Source organism: Dunckerocampus dactyliophorus, chromosome 7 (genome assembly GCF_027744805.1).
Source record: "Dunckerocampus dactyliophorus isolate RoL2022-P2 chromosome 7, RoL_Ddac_1.1, whole genome shotgun sequence".
Classification (NCBI taxonomy): Eukaryota; Metazoa; Chordata; class Actinopteri; order Syngnathiformes; family Syngnathidae; genus Dunckerocampus; species Dunckerocampus dactyliophorus.
This window is the reverse complement of record NC_072825.1, coordinates 10,633,695-10,661,663: the sequence shown is the minus strand read 5'-3', so window position 1 is coordinate 10,661,663 and position 27,969 is coordinate 10,633,695. Positions and strand designations below refer to the sequence as shown.

The window sequence follows — 27,969 nt, the reverse complement described above, 5'->3', positions numbered from 1 at the left end:
GTTAGTCCATTGTTTAGGGTTACACACCAGAAACAATAACATTTGCAATTTGAAATATGGAGACGGAATCTCGCTTTTATTGGCTGTGACCTTTCCATTGACACGTCACTCATTCAGACGTTGCATTAAAGACAGAACATCTATGCAGACATTTAACTACAGTAAAAAATCTTATTTATTTGGACTTTTTTTCAAGAAACATGCTGGGCTCAAGAGCTAAGCTTTGTCTGCTTTTGTTTTTCTTGTTACACAGGCGTATTGCAGTATATGGGCAGTGACATCAGGCTGCAAACATTTTTATTGTACACATGTAATAATGTAACAATGACATTCATAATTGCCATTTACATCATGTTTTCCATTTACATCGTGTCCTCTCAGTCAAAAAAAATCTGTTTCATGAATGTAACATTCTTATATTACAAAATAAAAATTAGCGTCACTAAAACCAAGCCGCCATCATTGGCACTGTCATAATAATTACATAATATATGTAATAAATTTGATGAACTCCATTACTGTATATGTATACAGCAAATAGTGTACAGGTGAAAATACAGGTCAGTGTGTTGCTTATGGTCTAATGATCTGACACTAATATCTACAGTGAGCTTGAAGTGCACCCTGAGATTCAGGCAGAAAGCAAAACCACAACACAACATTGAATTGTAAATTTAATTCTTGCCTTTCAAAGTCGGTCAAAATCCTGCGTGCCCAAAACTGAAACCATTCAACACAGGATGCCATACAAAACCCTACGAAAATGCAACTGCAATTATAAACATTTCATTCAAGACATCACAAATTATACGGACCAGTCCAGGGTGTACCCCATCCTCTCACCCCAAGTCAGCTGGGATAGGCTCCAGCATACCCCCGTGACCCTAGAGAGGATAAGCGGCATAGGAAATGTCTGGATCTGGATCACAACGTATACATTTATACAATACTGCTTTTTGGCACGTGACCACAAGATGCTATTTTTGTGTTTCGCTGAAAAGGGAAAAGTCAAGCTTGTACAACTTTTTCAGTGTTGTTAATAATACTGACTGGTAGTGCTGACCCTGACAATACTTAGGAACAGAAGCAAGCACGGTGTGACTGGTCACACGTCTTCACAAAACATTGCCAAACACCAGAGCAAGAGCATAAACCCCAAGCATGTGTTATTAGTAGCAAACTGATCCCATTTCCCATGCGGGTGCTTGAAAATATCTATAAATGAAAGTAAAACGCCTTCTTTACAGACTACATGACAAACAAACAGATTTTTATGCTTGAAATCCTGCAGCAGCATAAATATAATAAAATACCTAGGTGACAGCGTAAAAGTCATCATGGGCTGGATCTGCCTTACAAATTGAGGTGTGCACTTTTTTATGCATCGAGACTGTACTCAAACACTTAAAATGTTCTGCTGCCCCTCTATTAAAAGATGTCCACTAACATGCAAAACCACGGGAAATTATGCATTTCATTCTTCAACACATTATTGACAAATTGCAAAGCTGAAAATGCAAAAAGACATTTGTGTAATACACAACAAACATTCTCACAGTACAAAAGAGAAAATTAGAAGTGGTCGTTGTTCTCAAGTCCGCTCTGCAGATTGAATTCACTCACTCACCTAAGGAAGTCCTCTAATTAAAACATAATGATGTCTCTTGTTCCGTCATTGTGGGCTTTCAAAACCGTAAGAAGGTCCAGCAGTTTGGAGTTTGCCTGCATTTAGACAAACTGCTCAGGGGTTGGGAGTTGTGCACATCTTCGAAGTCTTCAACGTATACCAAAAGCCTGTCTTCTTCATTATCTTCTGCTTGTCATTCTTCATCATCAGACTTCTCCAGAGTGGAAGGTGAAGGGCATTAAGGATCAGCCATAGAAGCACTGAAGGAGACAGTGTGGCAGGAATTGAAGTTACAGTGGAAAGTGGGCACATTTTAATTTAGTATAAAAACACATGCATGGCTGCTACAACTACATAGCTGTCTGCAATTACTCTCAATGACTGGTAGTTGGCTTGAATCAGGTTTATGAGGTTTCTAATGAGACAACTCAATAGCTCAGAATGTTAATTTGAAATACGGGTCACCAAGTACAGTGGATCACAGCGCATTTGCATTTCAGCATTTGTGGCAATTTTGCAAGTTAAAATATGTAAATAAAGAAACCAGACATATGTATAAAAATACAGTATGTATTTTACTACAAAAGGGCAGCACGTAGGGAATGGTGCATGTTCTCCCTGTGCGTGTGTGGGTTTTCTGCAGGTACTCTGGCTTCCTCCCACACACCAAAACATGCAATGCATGTTATGCTGATTGGAGTCCATAAAATGTCCAAAGGTGTGAATGTGAGTGTGAATGGATTGTCTAGATGTGCCCTGTAATTAACTGGCATCCAGTCCAGGGTGTATCCAGCCTATTGTTCCCAAAGTCAGCTGGGAGAGGCTCCAGCTCAACCGCAACCCAAACGAGGGAGGTAGTATCGAAAATGGATGGTTTTGGACAAAATCAACATGTACCTCACAAGCCGATGCCTAATCTTCAAAACTGGCCAGCACTGCTGGGGTCACACTGTAACAGGCGTACAATAGAGGGGTCACTCTTTGCTCCCTTGATGAACTCCTCAAGTGACAGCTTTCCTGAAACACATACTGACAGTCAGCTTGGACTGGGAGATATCTGAAATATATGAGATTATAACAGAAGATGATAACACTTCACGTCATTGCTGACAACATTGTGAATCCCGAGCTCACCAAGAGGGGTCAGTGTTCTTCCTCCCGACTACTTCTGAAGGATCTTTTAGGCACAAAGTTCTTCTTTTAATGACATCCTGTTTCAGTGTCCAAGTGACAATAGTCTTTCTTTTACCTTGAAGTCTATTATTCTCACTTACTACACCATCCTCCCACTCCTTATACGTTTTCGCTTTACTTTAAGGTTAGAAATGTTTTTTGTATCTGAGAAACCAAACATTACCGTGGGACGAATCACACAAAAATCAGGCCTGGGTGTTAAATTAAACCATCAACTCACTCCAACTACTAAAAAGGCTGGAAATTAAAGCGTCTACCATCTCTGTTGGTGTCCATTTGCCTGAAGATCTTCTCTGTCCTTTTCTCAGGTGTTGACTCATCCTCAGGCATCTTCATCACAGAGGACACCATCTTATAAATAGCCTACGTGAAGACAAACAAAAAATGATTTGTAAGTGACTTTTCTAAATCACCCCAGCAGACATGTAGATTGAACATTATACAACACAAGTAAACACGCAACAGTGTCACACTTGTTGCCATATCACAGTTATAGTTACAAGGGTGCCATTTTCATCATTTTCATTCTGTAAAAAAAAACTAAACTAAAACGCAGCTAAAACAAATCCAATATGCCAAGAACAGCCTGCATGTCAGCTTTGTGTTGTTAGCATCAATACGCATCAATAAACAACAATCAACTTGTTCTCCTGACATTACACCTTTTCGCTTTTTCCCCATTTTCTTGTGTTGTGTTTCTGTCAGTGTGCACCTTGGACACCCCTGATCTAAACTGAGGCATCCCATATCTGTGTAAAAAATGATGGAGACTGCTGACCGAATAGTAAAAACAGCAGTGTAGACCTACAGTATAACCTGCTCACATTCAACAAAAGCGAAGGTGGCTGCAGGCCTGACATAACAACTCCAAGGAGGAAATATAGTGTTTATTTAAAACTATATCCAATCTCCAATGCATATAACCTATCACATTAAATGGCTTATAATTCCTGAATTGGAAATTCTCTGAAATAAAAAAAGTTGAAAGTTTATACAGTAATCCCTTTGAATGCCTCATATTCATATTTTAGTTCATTTAACCATTTTTATGCTTGAAAATGCTTAAAAATATGTAACATTTGCTTAGTTAAAAAAAAAAACAACAACTAATAATTAGGCCGTGTTCAACCAAGCATGAAAACCATGACAGAGTGAAACCGCAAAAGGACGACGGTACTTGAATTACATCTTAAATGCTTTATTTCAAAGTCTACACTCATAAAAAGCTTTGACAATCAAATATTTCTGAGCTATATTGTACATTAAGTAATGTGTATGCCAGCCCTCAGTCAAATATGTTCTCTTTTTGAGATAATTATTGAAAACACACAAACACATACGCTGAGCTATCAATGTTGTGTCTGCTCGCTGCGTCCTTGCAGGCTGCTTGGTAGTAATCACCGAAATCATAGCCCACTCTTGCCATGCGTCTCTATTAAGGAGGCTGCTTTGAGGAGAATGATAGCTGACATGTGAACAGAGGAGGGCTGATTGTGATTACAGCGCAGTGTGGAGCTTTAAATAGTAAATGATTATGTTATGGAGCTCATTCTCTAACGCAGCGGCCCCCATTCCCCGGGCAGCGGGCCGGTACCGGGCCGTGGGTCATTTGTTACCGGGCCGCACAGAAAGAAAAAATAATTTCCATTATTTCATTTTTTTTAATGTTATATTTTGAAAAGTGTCTGGATTCTCTCTGTTACATCCGTCTCACTTGACGCATGCCCATTGTGTGTGTGCTAACTTTATCTCATGCCGCACAGATAGACTACTACTGTATTTTTACCATTTTTCTTTCACCTCGTATTTGGTGTCAAATGCTGATACTATGTGGGAATGCATAAAGGTAAGTATTGATGACTTAATGAGTGCTAATGTGCTAATTTGTCTCAAGTTCATTCATGCTAGCGCACTGCCTTTTACCACACATGTCAAACAGCGACGTAATAATCTCTCTGGAAAAACTTGGCTGGAACTTGAACTGGTGGATGGTGGGTCGGCATTCATTTTATGTTTTTAATTTGATGTTATTCATGTCTTAGTTTTACACAATACATAATAAATAAGATAACTTAGATCGCTATAATGTACGAACCCACCCCCCGGTCCGCGGGAGATTTGTGGGAACAAAAACCGGTCCGTGGGTCAAAAAAGGTTGGGGACCACTGCTCTAACAGACTACAAGTTATAGTGAATACTGTCCAGTGGATGTACTGCATCTCAACTACCTATAGCCGATGTCATGTTGCTCTCCTAAGCAGTATCGAAAATAGATGGATAGACAACTGGGATGTGCTGAGTATTGAGGGTTGTGTCAGGAAGGGTATCCGGTATAAAAAGTCAGCCGAAAAAAACATTTATCCGATCGACTTGCTGTGGCGACCCTTGTCAGGTGTTATTTTTATTACAGCCTTTAGAGTCTGCGTCGCCACAGCACAATGTTCGAGCCGGTGTAGCACAGGCTGGTGCCTCAACATGGGAGCATAATCCAGGTGTCAGAGACTGAACTCGAAACTGAAACTAGCGAGACGCAACAAAATGCGTACCTGGAGTGCAGTGAAGCGCACAAGGGTCATTCTCCTGAAAGCGTGACGTAGCAAGAAAAAATTGTTATTTTCTAACCAATTTGCGTATTAAAATAAAGTATCAGTTGTTATGTTTCAGTTTATGAAAAAAAACTTGCAAGAAAATATCACATTTTGATATATTTCATGGCAGCAAAGCACTGTTTACTGAAATCTCATTTGTAACATTTATACATTAAAAAATGCTTTCTTTGCTTTATTTTATATTGTGCATAATATATTTATTACTATTTATGATGTTGAGGCTTTTTCTGTGTATTTCTTTTCACAGCCATCATTTCCAGCGTTGGGCTGATCAGGACGTAATGTAGAGTTCGTGGATGGACCCCGCTTCAAACTCTGTGCGGGACTCAACACTGTGTTCTTTGAGGCATTGTTAGTTAGCACATGAGTAACACACTTCAACTTCCGCGGAAACACAATATAAAAAAATAGTCCCCCAAAGTGTATTGATTAGAGAAATAAATCAGTAGAAAATCCAATCATAACATATTTCATTGACACTACGCTATATTTCTGAGTTTAAATCATTATTACTGTCATTATGGTCTGAATTTTGGCGAAACAACTGGAGAAATAACCAGGAAACACTCACACGAGGTGTCAATACAGACGTCAGCTCATTTGCACTCATTTCCTTGATTAAACTTCAATTACACTGTGTGCAGACTATGCTGTTTACGTTATTGAGGTATAACGTTTTGTCTGAGTTTGGTCAAAGTACGTGTTTTGGATGCAGCAAAATGCGTTTGGTGCACAACGAGGTGTTATACTTAGGAAATTTCAGCAGATAAAACCCAAGTTCCACTGCTTCGTATTATTTCTGTCATCGTTTTGTGACAAACTTCTGCATGTCACAAAATGGTGATGCACGAAGGTTGAAATTGACATCACATCGTGTATGATACATAACAGATAAAAATAAAGTATTTCAAACGGTTTCCCTTGTTTATTCAATGTGTTTGTAATATATTTTTATATGGTTATAGCTTCAAATCACTGTCGTCTGTGCATCACGCCTCTCCAAGTGAGGGCACCCTCGCTGGTACCCCTTTCAAGAGACTCACCCACAAGAATATTGTCAAAGTGTGTGCCAAGTACAAAAAATGCGTACAAGTTGGCAGGTCTGCAAATGGCCTTGTTGAGGTAAGCATCTTGATGTTCTGCTCTATATGTGTTCAAGTTTGGTCCTGATTGACTGCAGCCTCCTGCCAAAGTCTGTGTCCAGGCTAACACAATTCATCCTCAAGCTGCATGCCTCAGGTTAACTGGAAACAAGCAGCAATTGGAGGGGGCAGTTTGTGGCCAATCCCTTTCTGCAAAGTGACCTACACATGGCTGGCCTTCATCTTGGTGGTGGCTGGACTGCACCATTCCCAGATGGCTGGGTAAAAGTGCACAATCATTGTGATTCGGTTTGAATGGGAAGAAAGCCCATTAGTTAAGGCTAACTAAGAGCAGCATATGAATTTTCACTCTTACTGCTGGAAATCATGTTAACTAGGCTCCATGAAGTACTGTAGTTGCATTGTCTCCCTTGAACAAATTGCTTCCGTCTGCATCCTGTGTGACTGTATTTGCTGAGTGAATGAATTCATATCTACAGTACATGCTAACCACTCGTCCATTATGTGGCCCTCTATGAACATAATAAGAGCCAACACAGGATTTTGGTCAAAACAAAGCCAATGGGAACACTTAGCAGTGACCACCTTTGGGTCTAGTCTAACTGATTACAAACTGATGGACGTAGTTTTTATTTTCTATACTTAATGAGTTCTCTGAATAGTCATTGACAAATGTGTAAGGCATGCCTTTTGGAAAAAAAAAGTGCTACTATTTAACAAAAAATGTGCCAAGAGGTTAGCGATAGAAGAGGCAGAGGCAGACCATTCAAATTACTGTGGGAGGAGAGCAAATGTAGCCTTGAAGCTTTGTATATGTACAGCATAATGGATTCATATTTCCTGGAATTAACTATTGCTGCTCTAGAAATGAATCAGAGGTTTTAATGGCAAGCCAACCGAACGCACTTCTATTTGTGATTCAAAGTACAGTATGTAGGAGTACTGAACATTAAAATCCAAAGCTATGCTCCGTTATGCTTTAATACGTTCATCAGGGAAGAACAGACCGAACCCTGCAATCAAAAAGTTTTTGTGTAAGGTTTATGGCCATACACATACACACAAGCACATGCACAAACACACGCACACATTTAACATACTGTGTAAGGCTTCTGTTATGTCATAATCCTCCAAATGTTATCATATTGTATCACATTCTTGTTCTGTTCTCTACCTTTGATCTAATCTGCCTAACTGTGCAGTTCTCACTTTCTTCCTATAATGCATTCAACATGCTTTCGGGGAGGAGTCCTGCATGTGATGCTGTTTATATTTGAAGCTCTTGCGCAGGAAATGCCATTTATGCTCTATCCTTTCACTTAGGTATGTTGTTGTTTTCAATTGCTTTTGGGAACGCCTAAACGTCTTTAAAGACGGACATTTGGATATTGTGAATGTAAGCTGATATTTACTGTACCTACAGGTTACATTTTCTCTATGTGGTATCTGTTGGTCAGGGAACCATATCTGATCACTTAAACTTGCAGTTCTCGTCATAAGTTTACATTCATGCATCATGGGCTTGAATGTCTTATTCATTTTGGCCCCTTAATGATTTACTTGAGCGGTTCATTTGAATGGAATTATAAAAAAAACATACTGTACGTCTTCAGTGATTTCTTAAAACAAGAATTGTATATATACAGTCACCTAAATCTTATTGAAAGAGGTGCTGAAGGTTCCAAATGTTTTTTTAACTTGACAAGGACAAGCCCTATTAACTTGTCATTAGTGATCATTATTAGTGGTGATTACTGATTATGATTGAAAAAATTAGGTACGGCCTATTTTTAGTCAAAACATGGATATTTAAGCAAATATCCATTCATTTTCTATGCCTCTTATTCTCACTAGTGTCACAGGGGTATACTGGAGCCTATCCCAGTTGACTTTGGGTGATAGGCGGGGTACACCCTGGACTGGTCGCCAGCCAATCGCAGGGCACATATAGACAAACAACCATTCACACTCACATTCATACTTATGGACAATTTAGAGTCACCAATTAACCTAACATGCATGAAACCTGACCGGCGGTCAAGTCTGGTGTTTTATTGCAGGTTTGAATTACCAAGCATGGGCTACTGTTGCAGCCATCACCCACAGCAAGCTGAAACTCAACTCTGTACCTCCAACGTCACTTCCTGTCCGCCACTCACTCTGCTCCCCTGGGGAACACATTCATAGCAACAGCACGAGTCTTATTTATGTTTTAAATGGCTTATTTACTCTTACCATGTCTACTATATTGGGTAATACAAGTGTAAAGGTGACGACAGTATATTGGTATTATTTCATGTGTAGAGGGCTCTAATGTTAAAAACTGTATTTAGAAGGTTGTAAATAGGTTCTCTGCTCTAGCTGCAAAAATATTCAATTTATATAAATAAGCAATCCTACTTCGCAGAAATTCACTTACCATGGTCGGTCTGGAACCAATTGACCATGATAAACGAGGGATTATTGTAAATTTTTCAACTTCATGTCAAATCAACAACTGGATGACTGAAACTGGACAATGATCCCCAACACACATCAGAACTAGTTTTGGAATACTTGCAGATAAAGCAGGCTAAAATTAAGCTTCTGCAAAGCCTTTCCAAACACCTGACCTCAACTCTATAGGACATCTGTGGACTATGTTTAACAGCTGGATCGGTGCAGGGAACACAACCACTTTAAATGAGCACTCACAATTCTGCCAAGAAGTGTGGTCAAATATTCATCTAGGCATAAGCCAGAAGCAAAAAAGGTCTGTCCAAGGTGAAACTTGCTACGAGATTTAACCAAGTATTCATCATGAGGGTGTATGAAGAGTACCATACCGTACCGTATAAGCCAACTTTTTTCTCACGCTGCTGCAGTTTGTTCAGTAGTGAGACAAATTTATGGCTAACACCTACATTTCCCATGATGCTTCAAGTGCATCTTCAAGAAGTAGTGACATGCACGAGGTAAGTAGAAGCTTTGAAGTCTTATGCGGCGATCTCTGACACATCTTAAGTAAGTTTGATCAAGGATACAATTACTACAGCTTCTGTTTGGACTGCTTGACTGCCAACGGTCCACTATCACCAACGGGTTTCGAAAGGACTACACTGCGTGATGAAGAGGATACCTCAAGCTAAATGGCTAATTTGCCTTGAGACAAAAATTACTCCAAGAGCAACAACAAAAGAGAGAGAAAGAGACTGACAAAGTGGGTGACGAAGGAATTATGAGGCTGTTCAATTGTGATGCTGAAGAAGACGACTTCAGTGGTTTTATCGAGGGAAAGGCTTCTTGAGACGTCATCTGTACTTCTGTGAAGAAGGTGTCGGACGTTTCGCTCCTCATCCGAAGAGCTTCGTCAGCGAACTAATAAGTGCTGGTAGCCTAGGCCTTAAATACAGTAAGAGTGGGCGGAATTGGTGTGCCAACACCCTCCTCCTATTGGTTCCTTACACTAAGCCTGGGCGGAGTAGTGCTCTAATCCTCTTCCGCCATTAGCACCTCCGATAAAAGGGAAGTGTCGCTCCCTGAGTTGGGTACAGATGACGTCTCAAGAAGCCTTTCCCTCGATGGACAACTCCTGTACGACTGAGAGCCTACACAGACGCTTTAGTGGTTTTAGTTACCAGGAGGTTTAGGACGGTAATTAATGACTTTTCTGTTTAACAAGCCGCATTACACGCACTGTTTGGAAAAAAGCATTTATTTAATCAAGTTTAAAAAATCTTTCAGTGTAAAATCTTTCTGTGTACCAAATATCCCATGTTAAGATTTGGACACCTGCAGCTCATAGACAGGTGCGGTCTATACAGGTATATGTACAAATATTTTTTTCTCTTTAAAGTTAGTGGGTGCAGTTTACATACCGGTGCGCTCTGTAGTCCCGAAATTACGATATAATGTATTTGAACCTGCCCAGTATGTAATTTTGTAATTTTGACCCTGTGTAAATTCGACAAAATGTACTTGTGCACCCAACTGTTGTTTCTAAAAATCATGGAAGATCATTCTACCATTGAAGAACACCAGATAAACTAAATCATTAAATTTAATATGACATGAATTCCCACGATAATGACAACTGAACTGCAAGTCAATATAAGGCACAGTATTAATTAAAAAGATTAAAAAGAATCAAAGACAAAATATACAGACAATATGTAAATATTATAAAAAATAATAATTTGTCTCACACAGTAGACACACCTTAGTGTCTATACTTATCTTTCATATCATTGGCAGTTTGTGTAGAAAAATCTAAATGACTATAAAAATATATATTACTAGATTTTTTTTAAAACTGTGAGTTCTAATTATAAATGATACATTCCAAATAATCAAGCATTTGATGTTGCATATAGAGCAATAGGTAGATTAGCATGTATATAAACTACAGAGTTTATATGAAGAGCCTTCCATTTCCTCTTTATATGACACTAATAGCACATGTCTCAGAGAAAGTGCTTCGACTGAATACATTTCTGGTAAAACACTTTAATTTTCCGGATACATAAATGCCTAAATGTCTTTTACCAAGTAGAGGTTTTTACTGCCAACAGTAAACAAGGTCTCAGGGTGAATATTACCCAGTAATAGTGTGTTAAATGAAGGTACATCTGTACTTCCATGGCTATAAGAGGCTCTTGGAGCTGAGCTGTCATCCTTTATTGCTTGCAGTACTGGTCTCATAAAGGGTACTTTATGATACTGTTGAGACTGTTAATACAGGTTTGGTGTGGATTTGACATTTCAAAAAACTTTTCCGAAATTTTTCCTGACTCAGGAAATGAGATGTGTATCATTCTGCAACAATTAATCGATGGATCGATGATTAGTATCACTATTTTAGTATTCGATTAATCGTGTTTTGATTTAAATATAGACAACCTCTGATTTCAGCCTCTCAAATGTGAATGTTTTTCCACTTCCATAGTCCATCATGAAAGCAGACATATCTTTGTATCAGACCTGGACTGTCCTACCTAGTAAGACTAGTGTTTGTCCCACCTATTCATTGCACATGAACTGATTAATTCTGCTCAAATGAGAGGCGAAACGTCTTCTAGAACAACCTGAACAGTCCAGCTGTGATCGATTCAATGCCTTGAGAATACAATGACGTGGATGAATGAAATATTCACAGACCTATTATCTATTACCTATTATTCACACACATCAGATTTGACTTTGGAAAACACTGATGCACATTTTTCACTTGATTAATCGAATCAACATGTTCGAATTAATTGACTAAGAAAATAATTGTTTGTTATAAGTTATAGTCTTCCCTCGCTACATCGTGCTTCGAACATCGCTCTCTCACTCTATCATGGTTTTTGGAAAATTAATTAATAAATGACCAATGTTTCGTGATTGACTATGGACTATTATTAGTCAAAAAATATTGAAAGACAAGTTATATGTAGTATTCTGGTCACTAGGCATCAGTAAAATTACGCTGATGAGACATGACATCAGATTAGATTACACACTGCATGGTGTAAACCATGACATGTCCGACATGACGTAGTGGAAAGTTCTCCCATTTCGTATGGAAGTGGTAGATTTCTGGCTTCTTTCTTTGCTCTTCTTCCCCATTCTGAAACCCTTTCTTAAGTTTAGAATAAATAAATTGGAGGCTAACTAGTTAGCTCGCTAGCATGCTATGTTTAAAGCGGCGGCCATCTCGTTGCTTAGAGAATAGACTTTAAAACAGCTCTGCTTGTGGACAAGTCTTTTCATGGTCTTGCGCCAAAGTGCATCTCTGACACGTTAGATCCACATCATCACACCATCTAGAGCTCTGAGAAGCTCAGGGAGTGGTCGCCTGCGGGTGCCCAGAGTCAGGACTACACACAGTGAGGCTGCGTTTCAGTTTTATGCTGCCAAAATTTGGAACAATATTCTAGAAGATGTGCGACAATCTTCAACTTTGGCAATGTTCAAATCCAAGATGGAAACACTTCTATTCAACTGTGCATATGACACCTGAAAGTATTTTATCTGCACTCTTCATTCTTAAACTTTTTTGTTTTATGGAACTTTATATAATGATTTTAGAATTATTTTTATGTTTTTATGGAATGATTATATGAAGTGATTACCCTTTACCCTTCTTTTCTGTAAAGCACTTTGAATTACCTTGTGTATGAATTGTGCAAAAATATTTGATTTATTAATATGGAATCCTACTTTTCGTAAATTTACTTATCCTAGATTATAGCTATGTAATGTAGCTAACAGTAACAGCTAACAGCTAACAGCTAACAGATAACAGTAGAGGACTGGACATTCAACTTGTCAGTCTTGGCAAATGTTTTCCGGGATGTGTTGCCCACTGTGTGCTTTCACACAAACATCTTAGCTGGTCTAGCAAGCGCCTTGGAAAAACAGATCAATCCATTTCTTCTTTAAAAACAGCTATTCTTACTGTAATTTTATATTTTAGAAAACAAAACAGTGGTAGCAGTCTTTGAAACATGAATATTTTTCCCAGAATTGAGTTTCCATACTGCCCTGACGAATGTTTGAAATATATGAAATAGGTACTGAACATTAAAGTAAAATGCTCATTTCTGTATTTCAACCCTCATAGATAACTTACTCACCTGTACAATTTCCAGCATCTCAGATTTACTGATATAGCCATTCCCATCCAGGTCATACATACTGAAGGCCCATTTTAGCTTCTGCTCCAGTTTGCCACGTGACGTCACACTGAGAGCAATTATAAACTCCCGGAAATCTATTGTCCCATCACCATTTGCATCAAATGTGCGAAAGACGTGCTCTGCAAACTTTGAAGCATCTCCATAAGGGAAAAAGTTGCCATATATCTTTTTAAACTCCTCCATAGACAGGTTCCCACTGGGGCAATCCCGCAGGAAGCCTTTGTACCACTCTTGAATCTCGTGCTCGGTGAAGTCTGTGCTTTCCAGCAGGTCCTGCATCACCTCAGGACGGAGCTTGCTGTTCTGCTTCCCCATGTCCGGCAGCTCTTAAATGACTTGGCTCACTGCTGGATGACACAGAAAATTAAGAGCTTTGATTAAATGTTGCAAGATATCAGACTACGTAAATAGACAATGCCTATTTGCATGGTATTAAACTGTTGCAGGGATGATGTGTGACACAATAAACCCCAGTTGTACTGTAATATCTTTTTGTCTTCAGTGGGACTGAGCGACTGGCGCCCAAACGAGTCAGAGTATCGGATAAATCTCACGCGACAGTTATTTAGCAGGCGCACTCAAAAAAAATTCACAGACAGTGAGTCAGCAACGCTTAGTTTGCTTTGTTTGGCCACTCCATTTTGTTTGCGTAATGATACAGTACAGGTGAAAGGACTAGTTTGTTACATGTCATGCCAAAACTGGGGTAAAATTTGATAAAAATTTAGATGACAACCGTACCCAAAAACTGTGGCGTATGAAAACCGAGGTTTGACTGTACTGTAAAGCGAAATCCTGAATGTCATTCTTGAATCTGAAATTGTCTAAAAGTCAAAACCCGGCATGCTCACTCACCCGTGAGTACATTTATGGGTGTAGTAAGGACATATCATTTAATTAATGCGATCACTCCAGTCACAAGTAATTCATCACTGCCGCCACCTTGCACAAAACAAATAATCAGAACGACTCAAAATAAGAGAAAATAAGAGAAAATAAGAGAAAATAATATAATGGTGTACAAGTGATGCCACAAGCAAATGGTCTGAAGCGTGAACGCTCAGTGTGAGCGCAGGGCAGTGGGGACCAGGAGAGGGAGGGGTTATTGGTCTAGTCTAGTCTAGTCTAGTGTGAGTCCGCCTCTACTTTACACCATCCACAGGTTGACTGAGGGAGAAACACCCATTTGTTGATGAGGAACTGATGATTGTGTGATGATCTATAGTGGACAATCTCACTCTGCGTTAAAGGTAGTGGCCGAGTGTCCACTCATAGCTTAGCAAATAGAACTGTAACTGGGGGTGGCAGGCCTAACAAAGACTTTTAATTAAAAATGCTATCGTAAAGCCGGTGACAAATGCTGACATGTTCAAATGTGTAGCTTCTGTTTTTGCAATTGCCTACTAGTGTAACACGTTGTTCTCGCCTTTACAAATACTGTGTAGTATTAGCCACAAATGTGTGAAACCAAAGATTGCTTAGTAACAAAAGTAACATTAAAAAAATATCTCTGTGGGGCTCGTAATATGCTTTCTCAGGGCATTGAATCGATCGCAACTGGACTGCTCACAGGCACGCTCTTAATATGGAAACATTTAGCCCTGCAACCTCAGCAAATGCTCCCTGAGATAGTCACGTTTGCCAAACACATCTGTTAGTCCTTCTCTTAAGCAACATCAAAAGGGAAATTTACTGTTGTAGAAGTGCATGCTAAACAGCCAAACATGGTAATGTTTTTGTTGGTGAAATAGCTTCCAATGTTACAAGGGAAGATGTAATGTCATTGCTACTCAAAAAAATGTATGGGCGGTAGATTCTAACACGACACTTTTATTCATGCATTTGTTAATTTTCTGCCACTTATGCTGCTCAGGGTCATCGGCGAACACGAGCTTATCCTAGCTGCACTGGTTGTCAGTCAGTTACACGACAGGACACTTACTTATTTGACAAATACTTCTTCTACATCAGTTGCACTGTGCGTCAAATTAAACTTCAAGCAAATTTGATTATCCTTCAAATCAGACAGACAGTTAGATTGCAAGTCAGCATTAATACAAGAAAGATGGCTGCATAACTCTTATGTAAATTCAGATGATTACAACCTTACTTACTGTAACTAACAGGCTGCTGTTTAAAATAAAGATGGTGCTTATTGCACATAAATACGTTTATCACTTGAGTAATAGGTGGCTTGGGGATGCTGACGGGTTGAGTTGGTCAAGGGTAAGTGAAAGATTGTTAAATTGAATCTAAACCTGTATTCTCATCACAAAACTACCTGAAAATTCAAATGCCCCAAAATGTTATGCTTTATAATTTGACTAAAACTAATCCATTCATTTTCTCCCCGCTTATTGTGTTCATGGTCAAAGGTAAGCTTTGAATGCGAGACGAGAGACGAGATACGGGATACGGGATTGGTTGCCAGTCAATCACAAGGGACATACACACAGACAAACAACCATTCACGTTCACACCTATGGGCAATTTAGAATCTCCTACCTAACATGAAAAAACGTGGTTTGAGCACAGTCTGAAATACAGAAGCATAAGGCTTTAAGTCAGACGTGCTAACCATACTGTGATAACTTTTCAGTGATGGGGGACTAAACGTACTGCCTGGTCACTGGTGGTCTCTTCCTCAATGACTTTCTGTGGTAGTTACTGGACAGTGGGAGATGATAATGTCGGGGAGACAAGATATGTAGGTTCTGTTAGAAAAATCCAAAAGAGCTTTCTCTCTAAACTCTTTGCCAAAGAAGACATTTGTGCAGTTGGTTGCTGAATGGAAGCATGTTTAGCTTGATCTTCGTGAACCCATGAGCATTTTTTATTTCTAAGTGGATGTGGATGTCCCTGCACAAGTTTCCTGTCATATTGGAAAACAGTGCTTTGTTTAGAGATGCAAACATTGCATGCTGTTTTAGCTTAACACGAGAAGTCCCGGGGTTTTCTTACTGATGAAGATGGCTGAGATGCTCGCATCTTCATCCGGTGTGGAATACATATGTAAACAAGATGGCTGCAACGCTCGCGGCGGATGCATCTTCATCACATACACAACAATGGACAGCCAATAGCGTGCATTAATACGACATCAGAGAAAGTAAAGCCGAGCGTTTTGTGAGGTCTGACTTTTTCGAGGAGGCATTTTTGTCATGCAAATGTATTACTCTTTCGAACGCATATTGTTTTGTGAAGCCAAACTCTTTACTTAAGTAGCCCCAGCAACTAACCGGAACTACGTTTGTCATCACCAAAATCCGACCAGAACTGGGCTCACGGGACCAAGTAGGGGGTAAGTTACTGTTGATGGACTACACTGCTGATTGGTCAGAGCGGCAACTGGTTCTCTCGACGTGTGATAATGTGCTGTGACAAAGAATAGACAAGGCATACACGTTGAGTTGATGTCTGCTTCACAACAGGAAGGTTTATTCTTCTTGTATCACTATACACATTTCATGTATCATTCAACTCATGACCGTTAGCTCCAGTTCCATTTTACAAGACATGGCCACAACATCGCACGGTGGTCTAGTGGTTAGCATGTTGGCCACACAGTCACAGTCAGGAGATCGGGAAGACCGAATCTCTGCATTTCTGTGTGCAGTTTGCATGTGAGTGTGTGGGTTTTCTCCGGGTACTCCGGTTTCCTCCCACATTCCACAAAACATGCATGTTAGGTTAATTGCCGACTCAAAATTGTCCGTATGTATGAATGTGAGTGTGAATGGTTGTTTGTCTATATGTACCCTGCGATTGGCTGGCTACCAGGGTGTACCCCGCCTGTCGCCCGAAGTCAGCTGGGATAGGCTCCAGCACACCCTAGCAACCCTAATGAGGAAAAGCGGCATGGAAAATGGATGGATGGCCATCACATCTGATAGGTAGTTCATTTCCATGAAATTGAATAAAGCTGTAAATAAAGCTTTTATGATGGCAACAGCTTAAATCTGGAACATATTTATTATTATTTACTATGGTAAAAATGTTTTGAAAACTGTAAAAAACTACAGCTCAACCACAGACCTGGAACAAATTATGTTGGACATTAGAGGTTTTGCTCTGCTGAAGTCCGATATGTGCCACACTGTGCTATGTCACGTTACTTCCTCACGGCAAGCATGGGACTAATTCAAAAACCAACACACCACAGGAATTTGTCAACAAGAGGCAAAATGAACATATATGGCCTCTTGCTCTTTCCACAATTTAAATGATAAACCCTTCTTTCCCACATAACTTACTTGTGCGTTATTTTCACACACTTTGTCAAACCTTTTACTGCAACCTACACTCTCTTATGAAGCAATTTTTATAGCAGTTACCATAGCAACACACTCCTCACATCAAATAACCATTGATGAGCTTTCTGGCTCAACGCTCTTACATTAACATTCACTTATATATGGATACATCACACACTGTGAAAAACATTGTCTACTCACTGTGCCTTCAACTGAGGTGGATGGCTCTTTTTGTATGATTACATGTGTTCATTAGCATTTTGGTGGAAAGGTGGAAACGTACTTTCAAACTGGACTTTTATATTTTGGACTCTGCTGGTATGCATGCAATCTTTTGGAAATGTATTAATCTATCAACAATAGATTTATTGGATTATAAAAGAGGGCCGCACGGTGGCCTAGTGGTTAGCATGTTGGCCACACAGTCAGGAGATCGGGAAGATCTGGGTTCGAATCTCCTTTGGGCATCTCTGTGTGGAGTTTGCATGTTCTCCCCATGCGTGGGTTTTCTCCGGGTGCTCCCACATTCCAAAAACATACATATTAGGTTAATTGTCCATATTTATGAATGTGAGAGTGAAGTGCCCTGCGATTGGCTGGCGATCAGTCCAGGGTATAACCCCGCCTCTTGCCCGAAATCAGCAGGGATAGGCTCCAGCACACCCGTGACCCTAGTGAGGATAAGCAGCATAGAGGATGGATGGGTTATAAAATGCTTTCCTCCTCCTCACTATTTTCAATGTCATGCTTTGTTAGGTTGGAGAAAAAAAATACACACAATTTTGGATATACACAAGTAGTATCATTTCAGTCTAGTTCCAGATGTAAAGAAGCTAAAAGCGGGTGCTATGGTCTTTGGTGCTCCCCCCTGAGGGGTAGCTGGAAACCACTGGAATACATGGTATGTTAATCTGAACACACAGGAAATGACTAAACTTCAAACATCAGAGTTTACCCCAGTGTAATGGAGATTTTTGGATTAAGAGAGTTCTTTGTATAACCATAGAGTGTATCAGCTCAATGCACTGTAGCCAGCTATGATTTAACATATTGCACATATACAAAAGAGACATTCTGAGAGCATTCCTTTCACTTTCTCCCATGCACCGCAAGGCTCCTATCTACAGTTCCGGTCAGAAGTGGTCACACAGTCCTCATGGACTGAATGTCTGTAAATGTCATACAACTTCATGTAAAAAAATCCACACTCTCCCTTTAAGTGACACTTTAAAAAAGTAAGCTAGCATGAACGTAATAACCGTTTGAAGTTTGCCTGTGGTACATGGAAATGGATGTTAATGCCACATTTTGAAGTCTTATGCAGCGATCTCTGACACATCTTAAGTAAGTTTGATTAAGTATAGAATTAATACAGCTTCTGTTTAGACTGCTAGGACCACCAACGTTCCACTATCACCAGTGGGTTTTGAAATGCTGGACTACTGCGTGATGAAAAGGATAGCTCAAGTAAGTGGCTAATTTGCACAAGAGACAAAAGAGAGAGACAATGAAAGAGAGAGAGACTGACTGACTTCAGTGGATTTAATGGTTTAGGAGGAGGAAGATGGCGATGAAGGTAAGCTACTGTTTAACTAGTCATATTACACACACTGTTTGGAAAAAACATCTTTCTAACCTCTTTCTTTCTGTGTACTAGATATCTCATGTTATGATATGGTGGACACCTGCGGCTTATAGACAGGTGCGGCCTATGTACAATCTTTTTTTCTCTTTAAATTTAGTGGGTGCGGCTTATATACCAGTGCACTCTATAACTAGAGTGTGACAGTGTCGAATAACATAAAAAAAAAACCGTCTGTATTCTCACTTCTCTGTCCTACAGAGCACCCAATTTCAGTGGCAACATTTACCAATATTTCCTTACTTAAGCCACCGTTTGCACCTCTCCACTAAGACTTTGTAAACATGATAAGAGAAGTATTTGTGCAATCATACCATGTGCTCTGCATGTGCAATAAACTCCGTTAAACATTCTGAAAAAACCTGATGACCAGGCAGTAGCTGAACGGAGCGTGAACATACCTTTAAATTGTCTTGCTTCTTCATTAGGTTGCTATAGTAACAGAGCTTCGAGAAGGAAGAGGAGACAACTAAGGCCTGTTTCATGAAAATTGAGGGAGCTGGCACGAAGCAAAATATAACACATTCCTCAAGTCAATTCCAGAATTATAGTAATTCACTTGGCTTACAGATGATGTAAACAATACTACAAAAGCTTGTGGTATTTTCCACAACTGATGAAACAAAAGTATGTGAAGAATACCAGCAGATTCAGCACACACTGTAGTGAATCACATTTAGCAACTATTTTGGACCACTGCAGGAATCAGCTCCACTTCCAAGCCTTTGTGCTTCCTCTATGTTTTGTACTCCAATGTTGGTAGTACTGAGTTTGCAACCCCTGTCTATGTGGCTCTAGTGGGAGGGATTGGTCAACCTGACATGATCACTGTTCCTGGCTTGGGGTCATTGCTCGGGATGTATGGTGCAGTCGCTGTGGTTATGTTTTAAAACAGACGCCACACGTGGCCCACACGTGGGTTCTTAATGTTCATACAATAGCTGATGATGAGCCACAACAGAATTACAATTTTACACAGGAAGTGGAATGGCTATAAAATAAGGCTATAAAACTTACTGTCCACATCTTAAATATAACTCATATAAAAAGGTAGTTGCAGACATATGGATAATATGTCCTAGCTGCTCGTGGCTGACAGTGTATGCATTGTGAGAGACAGCCTGGGGGTAAAGACTGAGGCTGGATATGGTTCTGATTAAGTATGACCCAAGGGATGCACCACAGCTCTCTTAGCTTCCTGTGTAGAAAATATAGAAACAGGATACAGCATCATGGAAAATAGCCAATAAAAGAGAAGTAGAATCAGTAGAGGTCAGGGGACAGGATGACCCCGTGGAACTTGGATGGGTTTAAAAAGGTTGTTGAGAATTTACTAAAAATACCGTGTGCTACACTGCTTAATTAGTGACTGTTCTCTTACTGACACTGAGAATAATTCAACATCAGCTTTGGTCTCAGAAGTGAATGGAAAAACAAACAGAATATGTTGAATTGCAGAAGAAAATTTGGGTATGTTAACATCAAAAATGGTATTACAGGATAGATTAATGGCTAGATAGACAATGTCATACATCAGAGGAACCTTGATTTGACCAAATATCTTATAAAATGTCATATACACTCAAGTGGAATGACAAGATGGTATGGCAAACACTGCGAAAGCCTGATGCTTCCTGCTTAAACAGATGTTGAGATCACTGTAGCTGTAATTTTTCCAGTGCAAAGACGCTTATGTGCATCGCCATTCCAGCCAATTCCATACATGTAACAAAACATATTCTCCACAAATATTCTCCACAAACACAGATAACTAGTTATAGGACGCCTGTACCTCAACAAGGTCTGCTGAGAACATAACTTGCAGCAACAGGAGCAGAACTTTTAGCGCAAGCTGCTAGACTTCAAAAAGGCTCCGGACACAGCACCGAACACGGAACAACCATCTCCAAGGACCAAACAGGATCCAACGAGTAACTACGCCACACAAAGCACAGCAAGACTGGATTGTATTGAACAGTTTACTGGGCATCAACATCATAAACGTAAGGTTCCTGGTTAGACGGCTGAGCAAGAATTGTTTTGTTTCACCTCCTAAAGTTGTGTTTATGTGTTGATTTGTGAAGTCATGCTTACAAAGACACACAGTGTCACATAAGTGTTGGGGTTACATTGAGTGCCTATTTTTGTATTGTATTTTATAAATAAATATATGCTTATGAGAAATTAGTTATAATAGAGTTTGACTTTGGCTTTATTGACGACTGTCAAATTAACTGTGTTTGTTTGTGGCCAGTATGACATGTCAGTGTGTGGGAATTCCACTCAGTGGATAAAAATAGACCTTGACTGTGTTTCCCATAGGTCCCACAAATGCATGAGAGCCTATAGGCCAAGGTTATCCTTTAAAAACGACCCATGTCAGCATGACAGCCTGCATGGAAATCTTCAGCTGTAGGCAACCCCTCTGAGCATTCTGCACCCACTTGAAGCTGGCTATCAAGTAAATGACCCATGACCCCTTTCACAAAGAACTCAACTAGAGAATGACGAAGAGTCTGGCAGGCCAGCTGTTCTTAGCATCAACTATAAACATACCGCTCTGCATGCAGATCTCACATTGATTATAGATCATAGAAAAACAATCTTTAGAGCAAACGCAACCCAATATAAATTGTTGAGAGATAATTTGTGGACTTTAGAAAATCATTTCCAAAACTTAAGACTGACTGAATTCCGCTGAGCATAATAATTCACATAAAAAAGCCTAGTTTCATGTTTATAAACACATTTTTCTTTCCTAAGTATTGTAGCCAACAGTTAGGCTAGAGGTAATGAATATAATTTTTTTTAGATGTGCAAAAGCAAGTGAAGTGAATGTTGAAAATGGCAGAAAATTGACAATACTAAGTGATATTGTCCTACGGCGCAATGGCTAACAAGCATGCTGTATGTATTTAAGTGGGAATTGTGTGTGTTGATGTGTCAGCCCTGTGATTGACTCATGATTTGTCTAGGATGTAGACAACTTCAAAACCTAAGTCAGCCGGGATAGAATCTGGATCTCACTGCAAGGTAAGTGTCTTAGAAAATAGCTGGATTGATGAAAATGTGCCTTATATACTTACAAGGAGTATCTTGTTGCATTTCTACACTACAACCTTAACAAGTTTATTACAAATGTACTATGACACACACTTACAAATATATCAGTCTACCCACTCCTTGAGTGTTTGTCCTCCTCCTATCTTTTTAGCTGCTCTCTTTCACACTCTCACTCTTTCTTTCCATCTCTCGCTTTCTGACTCTGGTCATAAATCAGTGGTTACATAAACTGCTTTCAAGTTAGTTTCCACCAGTGTTACATGAAACCTTCTTAAGTACAAAAACAGGATGTTATAGATCCGTCACGAAGTTCACCAGGAACTCTAATTTTTTTTTTTTTCAGAAGGTCAACCACAGCAAAATATAGCATCCAAAATGTATTTTCAGAAATGTGCATCATCTACTTTACTTTTAATTGTGCATGCATGTAACTGCCACTCAATAACAGTAAAACACATAACCCACATCCACATAAACACCCCAACGAACCCTGAGGTTGGCTATAAGTTAACTTTGTGTTCTTCTTCTGGTAGTCATATTGAAGTTGATTTATTACATAAAAGCCCACCAATACCTTGAAGTAATGCTGAGCATAAAACAGAGTATTTTAGGAGAATTCCTACAAAAGTTCACAGGAACAGCTTTGTGGCATACGGTAATAACGGTAATAACATGTTCGTAAAGCAAAAAATACTTAGATTGAAAACAATATTTATGAGCAATTCAACCATATAAGTAATTGTGATCCTCAACAAGCTGCGGCCACACAGGACGTCACAAAGGAAATTGTCATTGTCACTGGATTTTTAACACGAGTTACATGTACACCCATAAATACACAGCGGAGAAGGCTGCAGGATGTCTGATAAAGTTACTACTTATATTCTATGTGCCTGTGTTTGTTTGAGAGCAACTCCTCGAATGAGATTAATCTTACACATTTCTTGAATATGGTGTATTATTTTATTCAAACCGTATGAATAGACAAGACATTGTGTGCAGCTTACAAAAAATAGATGATTCTTCACATCACTGGTTGTGGCTTAAAACAAGTGAAGCAAAGAAAATGCGTTATTTGACTAACAGTGGAGGAATGCACGCAAACTAAATGAAAAAAAGACCGTCAAGAACCACTAGTCATGAACAACTTGCTAAAGTCTTGGTATGAATCACAGTCATCCCTTGTGCCAATGCAGTTCGAACATCACTCCCTCACTCTATCACGCTTTAATAAATGATAGCTGTTTTGTGGTTTTTACAGCCTGTTATTAGTCCAACAAATGCATATTTAAGCCAATGTTACGTATTCTTTGCCTAAATTAAGCAATTTCAAGCATAAAAATGTTCTAAATGAAGTAAAATACAAATACTGTACAGTTTAAGGCAGTGCTTCTCAAATAGTGGGGCAGGCCCCCCTGGGGGTTGCGGTGAACTGTCAAGGGGGGTGTGAGAGGCAGGGAGTACTTACATTGTTAATGCAGAGCTGCCAACATGTAAAAAAATGATCGTACTCAACATGCATGACTCTTGAATATGATTGTATGCTTCACAGCCAATGTTCCCGCAATCGTGCACTGCTCTCGAGTTCTCTGCGCACCGCAAATCCATGCAGCGCATAAAATACAATCGAACCTAAATTAACTAAACACATAATTCATTCTGTACCAGTTTGCATTGCAACTCAGTGAGTGACAGGGAACAACATGCGATAACATATAGCACAATGATTAACACTGTCCAGCCAATGATAACATCCTGTTTGCATGTATTTACTTCCACAGCCAATCAATTCATTGACAGCGCGTTACGTCGTACATGCCGCTGTTTTGCAGGTTAGCGTCTATCTAATGCTGGCGGCTAACCCTGTACTATGATGAAACAAACGGGCAGTGCAAAAACGACTCACCAAGCCAAAGAAACAAACAAACAAAAAAAAAAACGGTTCTTTTAAGGTGGACTGGCTGTCGGACAGGCTCCAGCATACCCTCGTGACCCTAGTGAGGATAAGCTGCATAGAAAATGGATGCATGGATAGATGGCAGGTGGAGTATGTGCAAACAGAAGAACAAGAGGTGGAACTGGGTGAGATTTTATTCATTTTTGAATGAGAAAGGCCTGCTTTATAAAACATGCTGCAAAGCCAAAGTAGCAAGCCAGCTTTCTGAGTGAAAAGTGTGGACTGACTGTGTGACGTAACTGTACATGTTTTACTGCCGCGCTTTTATTTTGGAAGTGTTTAGGAAGTCTTACCCCGAGTTTGTGTAGCTGAAGGGACCGAAAGGTTGGTTGAGAGTTAATTTTATTTTTTTTTTAATTTAGGCATATGTAAAAATATATACATGGCATTAACTTCAAGCAAATTTCCAGGATAAAATAGTATCACAACAGGCTGCTTTAAAATAGAAAGTCAAAGTCAAATAAGAAAATGAATGTATACTTAATTAACAATATAAAAATGGTCAACAAGAAAATACATTGAAAATAAAATAATGAACTAGGGGTATTCTACAAGATTCAGATGGTTCATTGTACGAAACCATGGCTTGTTTTGTCTGGGGTACACAATAAAGAAAGCTACATTGTGGAATCCTCCTTGCCATCCGTTTGAAACCAGTCATATACAAAATATGACAGGTTTTGGACAGGTGCGATACTACAGTGTGCACGTCTGATGCAGAGGTCCAAGAATGCTCAGGTGCGTGTATGCTCGGGTACTTTGGTGCATTTTCCTGTTTTTTAACTCAGTCTGTACAGTACAGATAAATAAACAGATATTATTAGTTTCTCAATAGTAGTTCAAATCAGGGGGGCATGAAAACATAATTGACAGAAAATAATTGAGAACCACTGGTTTAAGGCAATACAAGACTTGGATGAACAGTCTACACAGTCCACTAATAACACACACTGCCAAAGACAGGCTTTTATATTTTAGAATTATTTATCTGACAACAGGCACAATAATAACATGATAATAATAATAATAATAATAATAACAGTCATCATCATCATCATAATAGACTGAAACTGAACTTCCTGTCCACACGTCGGGAAGATACTTATTGAAACACACACAAGCATGAGTCCTATTTATGTCTTAAATGGCTTATTTTCTCTGATTATATCTACTATATTGGGTAATATGAGTGTAAAGGTGACTATGGGGTGTTATTTCTTGTCTAGAAGGCTCCTATAATGGTAAAAATCTTATTTTGAAAGGCATGAGCAGATTTTCAATGCTCTAACTACGAAAATATTCTGTTTATTAATATTGAATCCTACTTTGCGGAAATTCACTTGTCACGGTCGGGTCTGGAATCAATTAACTGCGATAAACGAGGGATTGGTAATTTATAGTTTATTATTACTGCTGGGTTGCAATTGTTGCTCCAAATGTGTGAGTGTGCATGGTGTGTTGCATAAAGACATTAAATAGTTGAAGCGACGAAAGCTTATCTTCCACGTCATAATGTAAAGTAACATTCCTAACATGTCTATCTGTGTTCTTACACCAAGTCAGTTTGCATGAATACATTCTTGTATGTGTCCTTCATTGTTTTGCTGTGCTGTTATTACTGTATATGGGGGTGTAGCGTATTAACATTAATTGTAACCAACGCAATCGCATCAGGGGGTCGAATACGGCTGGTTCAGACTTTTTTCCCTTCTTTTATATGTTACATTTCCATTTTATTTGCAATAGACCAGGCTTTGTAATCTTGATGGCATATTTATCGTGTTTATCGAATAATAAGGCTCTTATACAGTTGGAGCATTTAGATGAAGTGATATGAGGAAATGACGAATCTACCGTTTTCTGTTGTGAGACAGTTCTAGCTTCATTTCCCATTTTCAGGTCCCAACAATATTTTAACTTTGGTTCTAGTAGAAATTTTGCTTGTTGTTGGTCACTGCAAACAGGGGCATGTTCATACTCGGCTCCGTTTGATGAGAGCGACAGGTTCAGTAGCCACTATTCTCAGTGGTAGTTTCTTGAACTATTTTCCCTTTATGATGGACTATCTTAATAATAACTTTTTCCAAAATCTCAATTTGAAAATTTCCACATGCGACAACACTGCATGTATGCAGGATTTTCGTGCTTGAGTGCTTGAGCCCGTGATGACTACAACCGAATGTGACGTCATGTGCAACCCAGAAATGTATGCACTGTCTCAACACAGACTTATCCTATGTTCCAAATGTATAGGTAATACTAATGCTCCTGATCAGTAGTTCCCAAATTAGTCATCTGATTACCCTGATATACAAACTAAATACATCATGTACTGCCACAACAGTGACAATTACCTATCATAAACTAAAGATAAAAAACACAAAGGAGCACAAACATGAATCATGAAAGCCAAGAAAGTCAGAGCCTTACTTGACAAAGCAAACATTTTACTCTGACAATCGGTGGCCCAAAATTGGCCCGTGACCCATTTCAGGTCCTAATTGTGCTCTAGATTATACTAAATTACCAGGATCCTTTAGGATGGTGCAAAATTGGTCTGTTTCCTCTAAATTGTGAGGGATGATTTTGAAAATAGTTTTCTTTAATACAGCATATCCCACCTTCTTACAGTCTTTTCGCACTTTAAACTTTACAGATTCACTTTAACCCAACATTTGGCCCAATAATTATGGGTTTTAACGGTATATAAATCTGCAATGAGCCACATGATCCATAGCAAATGGCTTGGGCTCATCAGTCCATTAACTTGGAGGGTGGAATGAGAGCAAAGTGATTAAATCTCACAGCAGAAGAGAAAGAGTGGTGAAGAGGACGGGGGGATGAACATTTTCTCATGTCTTATAGGAAGATTCCAACCACTTCTTATAGATGTATCCCCTTTCTTTTTGCACTCACTGCACCGAATGTGGGCTGGCATGCTTTTGTTTGAGGCATGCAAGGAGACGGTTGGGTTTGTGTGAGAGTTCTTTTTCAAAGAAGGGAGGAGGGGTTCTTAAGCTTGACCCCCGTCTAGTGAAAACCCAGAACATAAATGATTGGGGGAGAAAAATACTTATCTTACCCTATTAGTCACTTGTGGCAAGTATTAAAATTGATATGGCGAGATTATGAGTGCTGCATTTTTGCACTGCATGCCTCTCCAGGATTTCCAATTCCCTTCCGAGGGGGGCAGGTGGCAGCTGCTCAGCCCCCCTTCCGCCTTCTAAATCTCTGGCAGACAGAAGCAGCAGCTCCAGCCCACGACTGCCACTAACATGAGAATGCTTTGAGAGGAAAAGCCATGTGGAGCTGCCCATCACTTGTGGCTGCAGAGCACATAACACTCTCAGCCCCCATGATGGTCACACTCGCCCCCACTATCATGCACTCACTTCCTGCAACCGTTATGCAAAAAAAATATCTCTCTATGTATGCCGAAAGAGAAAGCTTGTCTTTTATTGCATTTCATCACACCCTCAACTCTAGTTTGGCAATAAATGTAATACACTGAATGTATAAGTACATCCTCCTGCTCAGCTACGGTTCCAGACACTAAACTCTTTTAAATACACAATACAATCACACAAGATGCTTACCTCACTTCGTAGCGTTGTTCAGCAGGTCATCACCCAGCACTATATCTGCAGACTAAGTTTGTGGGGGAAGAAGAGGAAGCAACAGGCTACAAGAGTAACAGGAAACCGAAATAGGATTAAGAAAAGAACAGTGAGAGTGGGAAAGAGGGACAAACAAGAGATAGACGGAATGACTGAAGGACTGTAACAGAGACTGACTTTCGGAGACTCCTCGTTTGAGCAGAGAGGGTTTGTTAAAAAAAAAAAACGCAGACACGCTAACT

The 27,969-nt window shown here is 39.5% G+C and overlaps 1 protein-coding gene across 1 annotated transcript; it reads right to left on the bottom strand.

Annotated features, from left to right (window-relative positions):
* Window positions 1-65: 65 nt before the first annotated feature.
* ncalda (neurocalcin delta a) lies at window positions 66-27,963 on the bottom strand. The gene is made up of 5 exons (XM_054782186.1): window positions 27,707-27,963; window positions 13,133-13,542; window positions 3,079-3,184; window positions 2,525-2,644; window positions 66-1,887 (listed from the first exon to the last, which is right to left on the bottom strand). Exons 2-4 carry the CDS (start codon window positions 13,508-13,510, stop codon window positions 2,547-2,549), a joined length of 582 nt encoding a protein of 193 aa, XP_054638161.1. The 5' UTR covers window positions 13,511-13,542; window positions 27,707-27,963; the 3' UTR covers window positions 66-1,887; window positions 2,525-2,546.
* Between the last annotated feature and the right edge of the window lie 6 nt (window positions 27,964-27,969).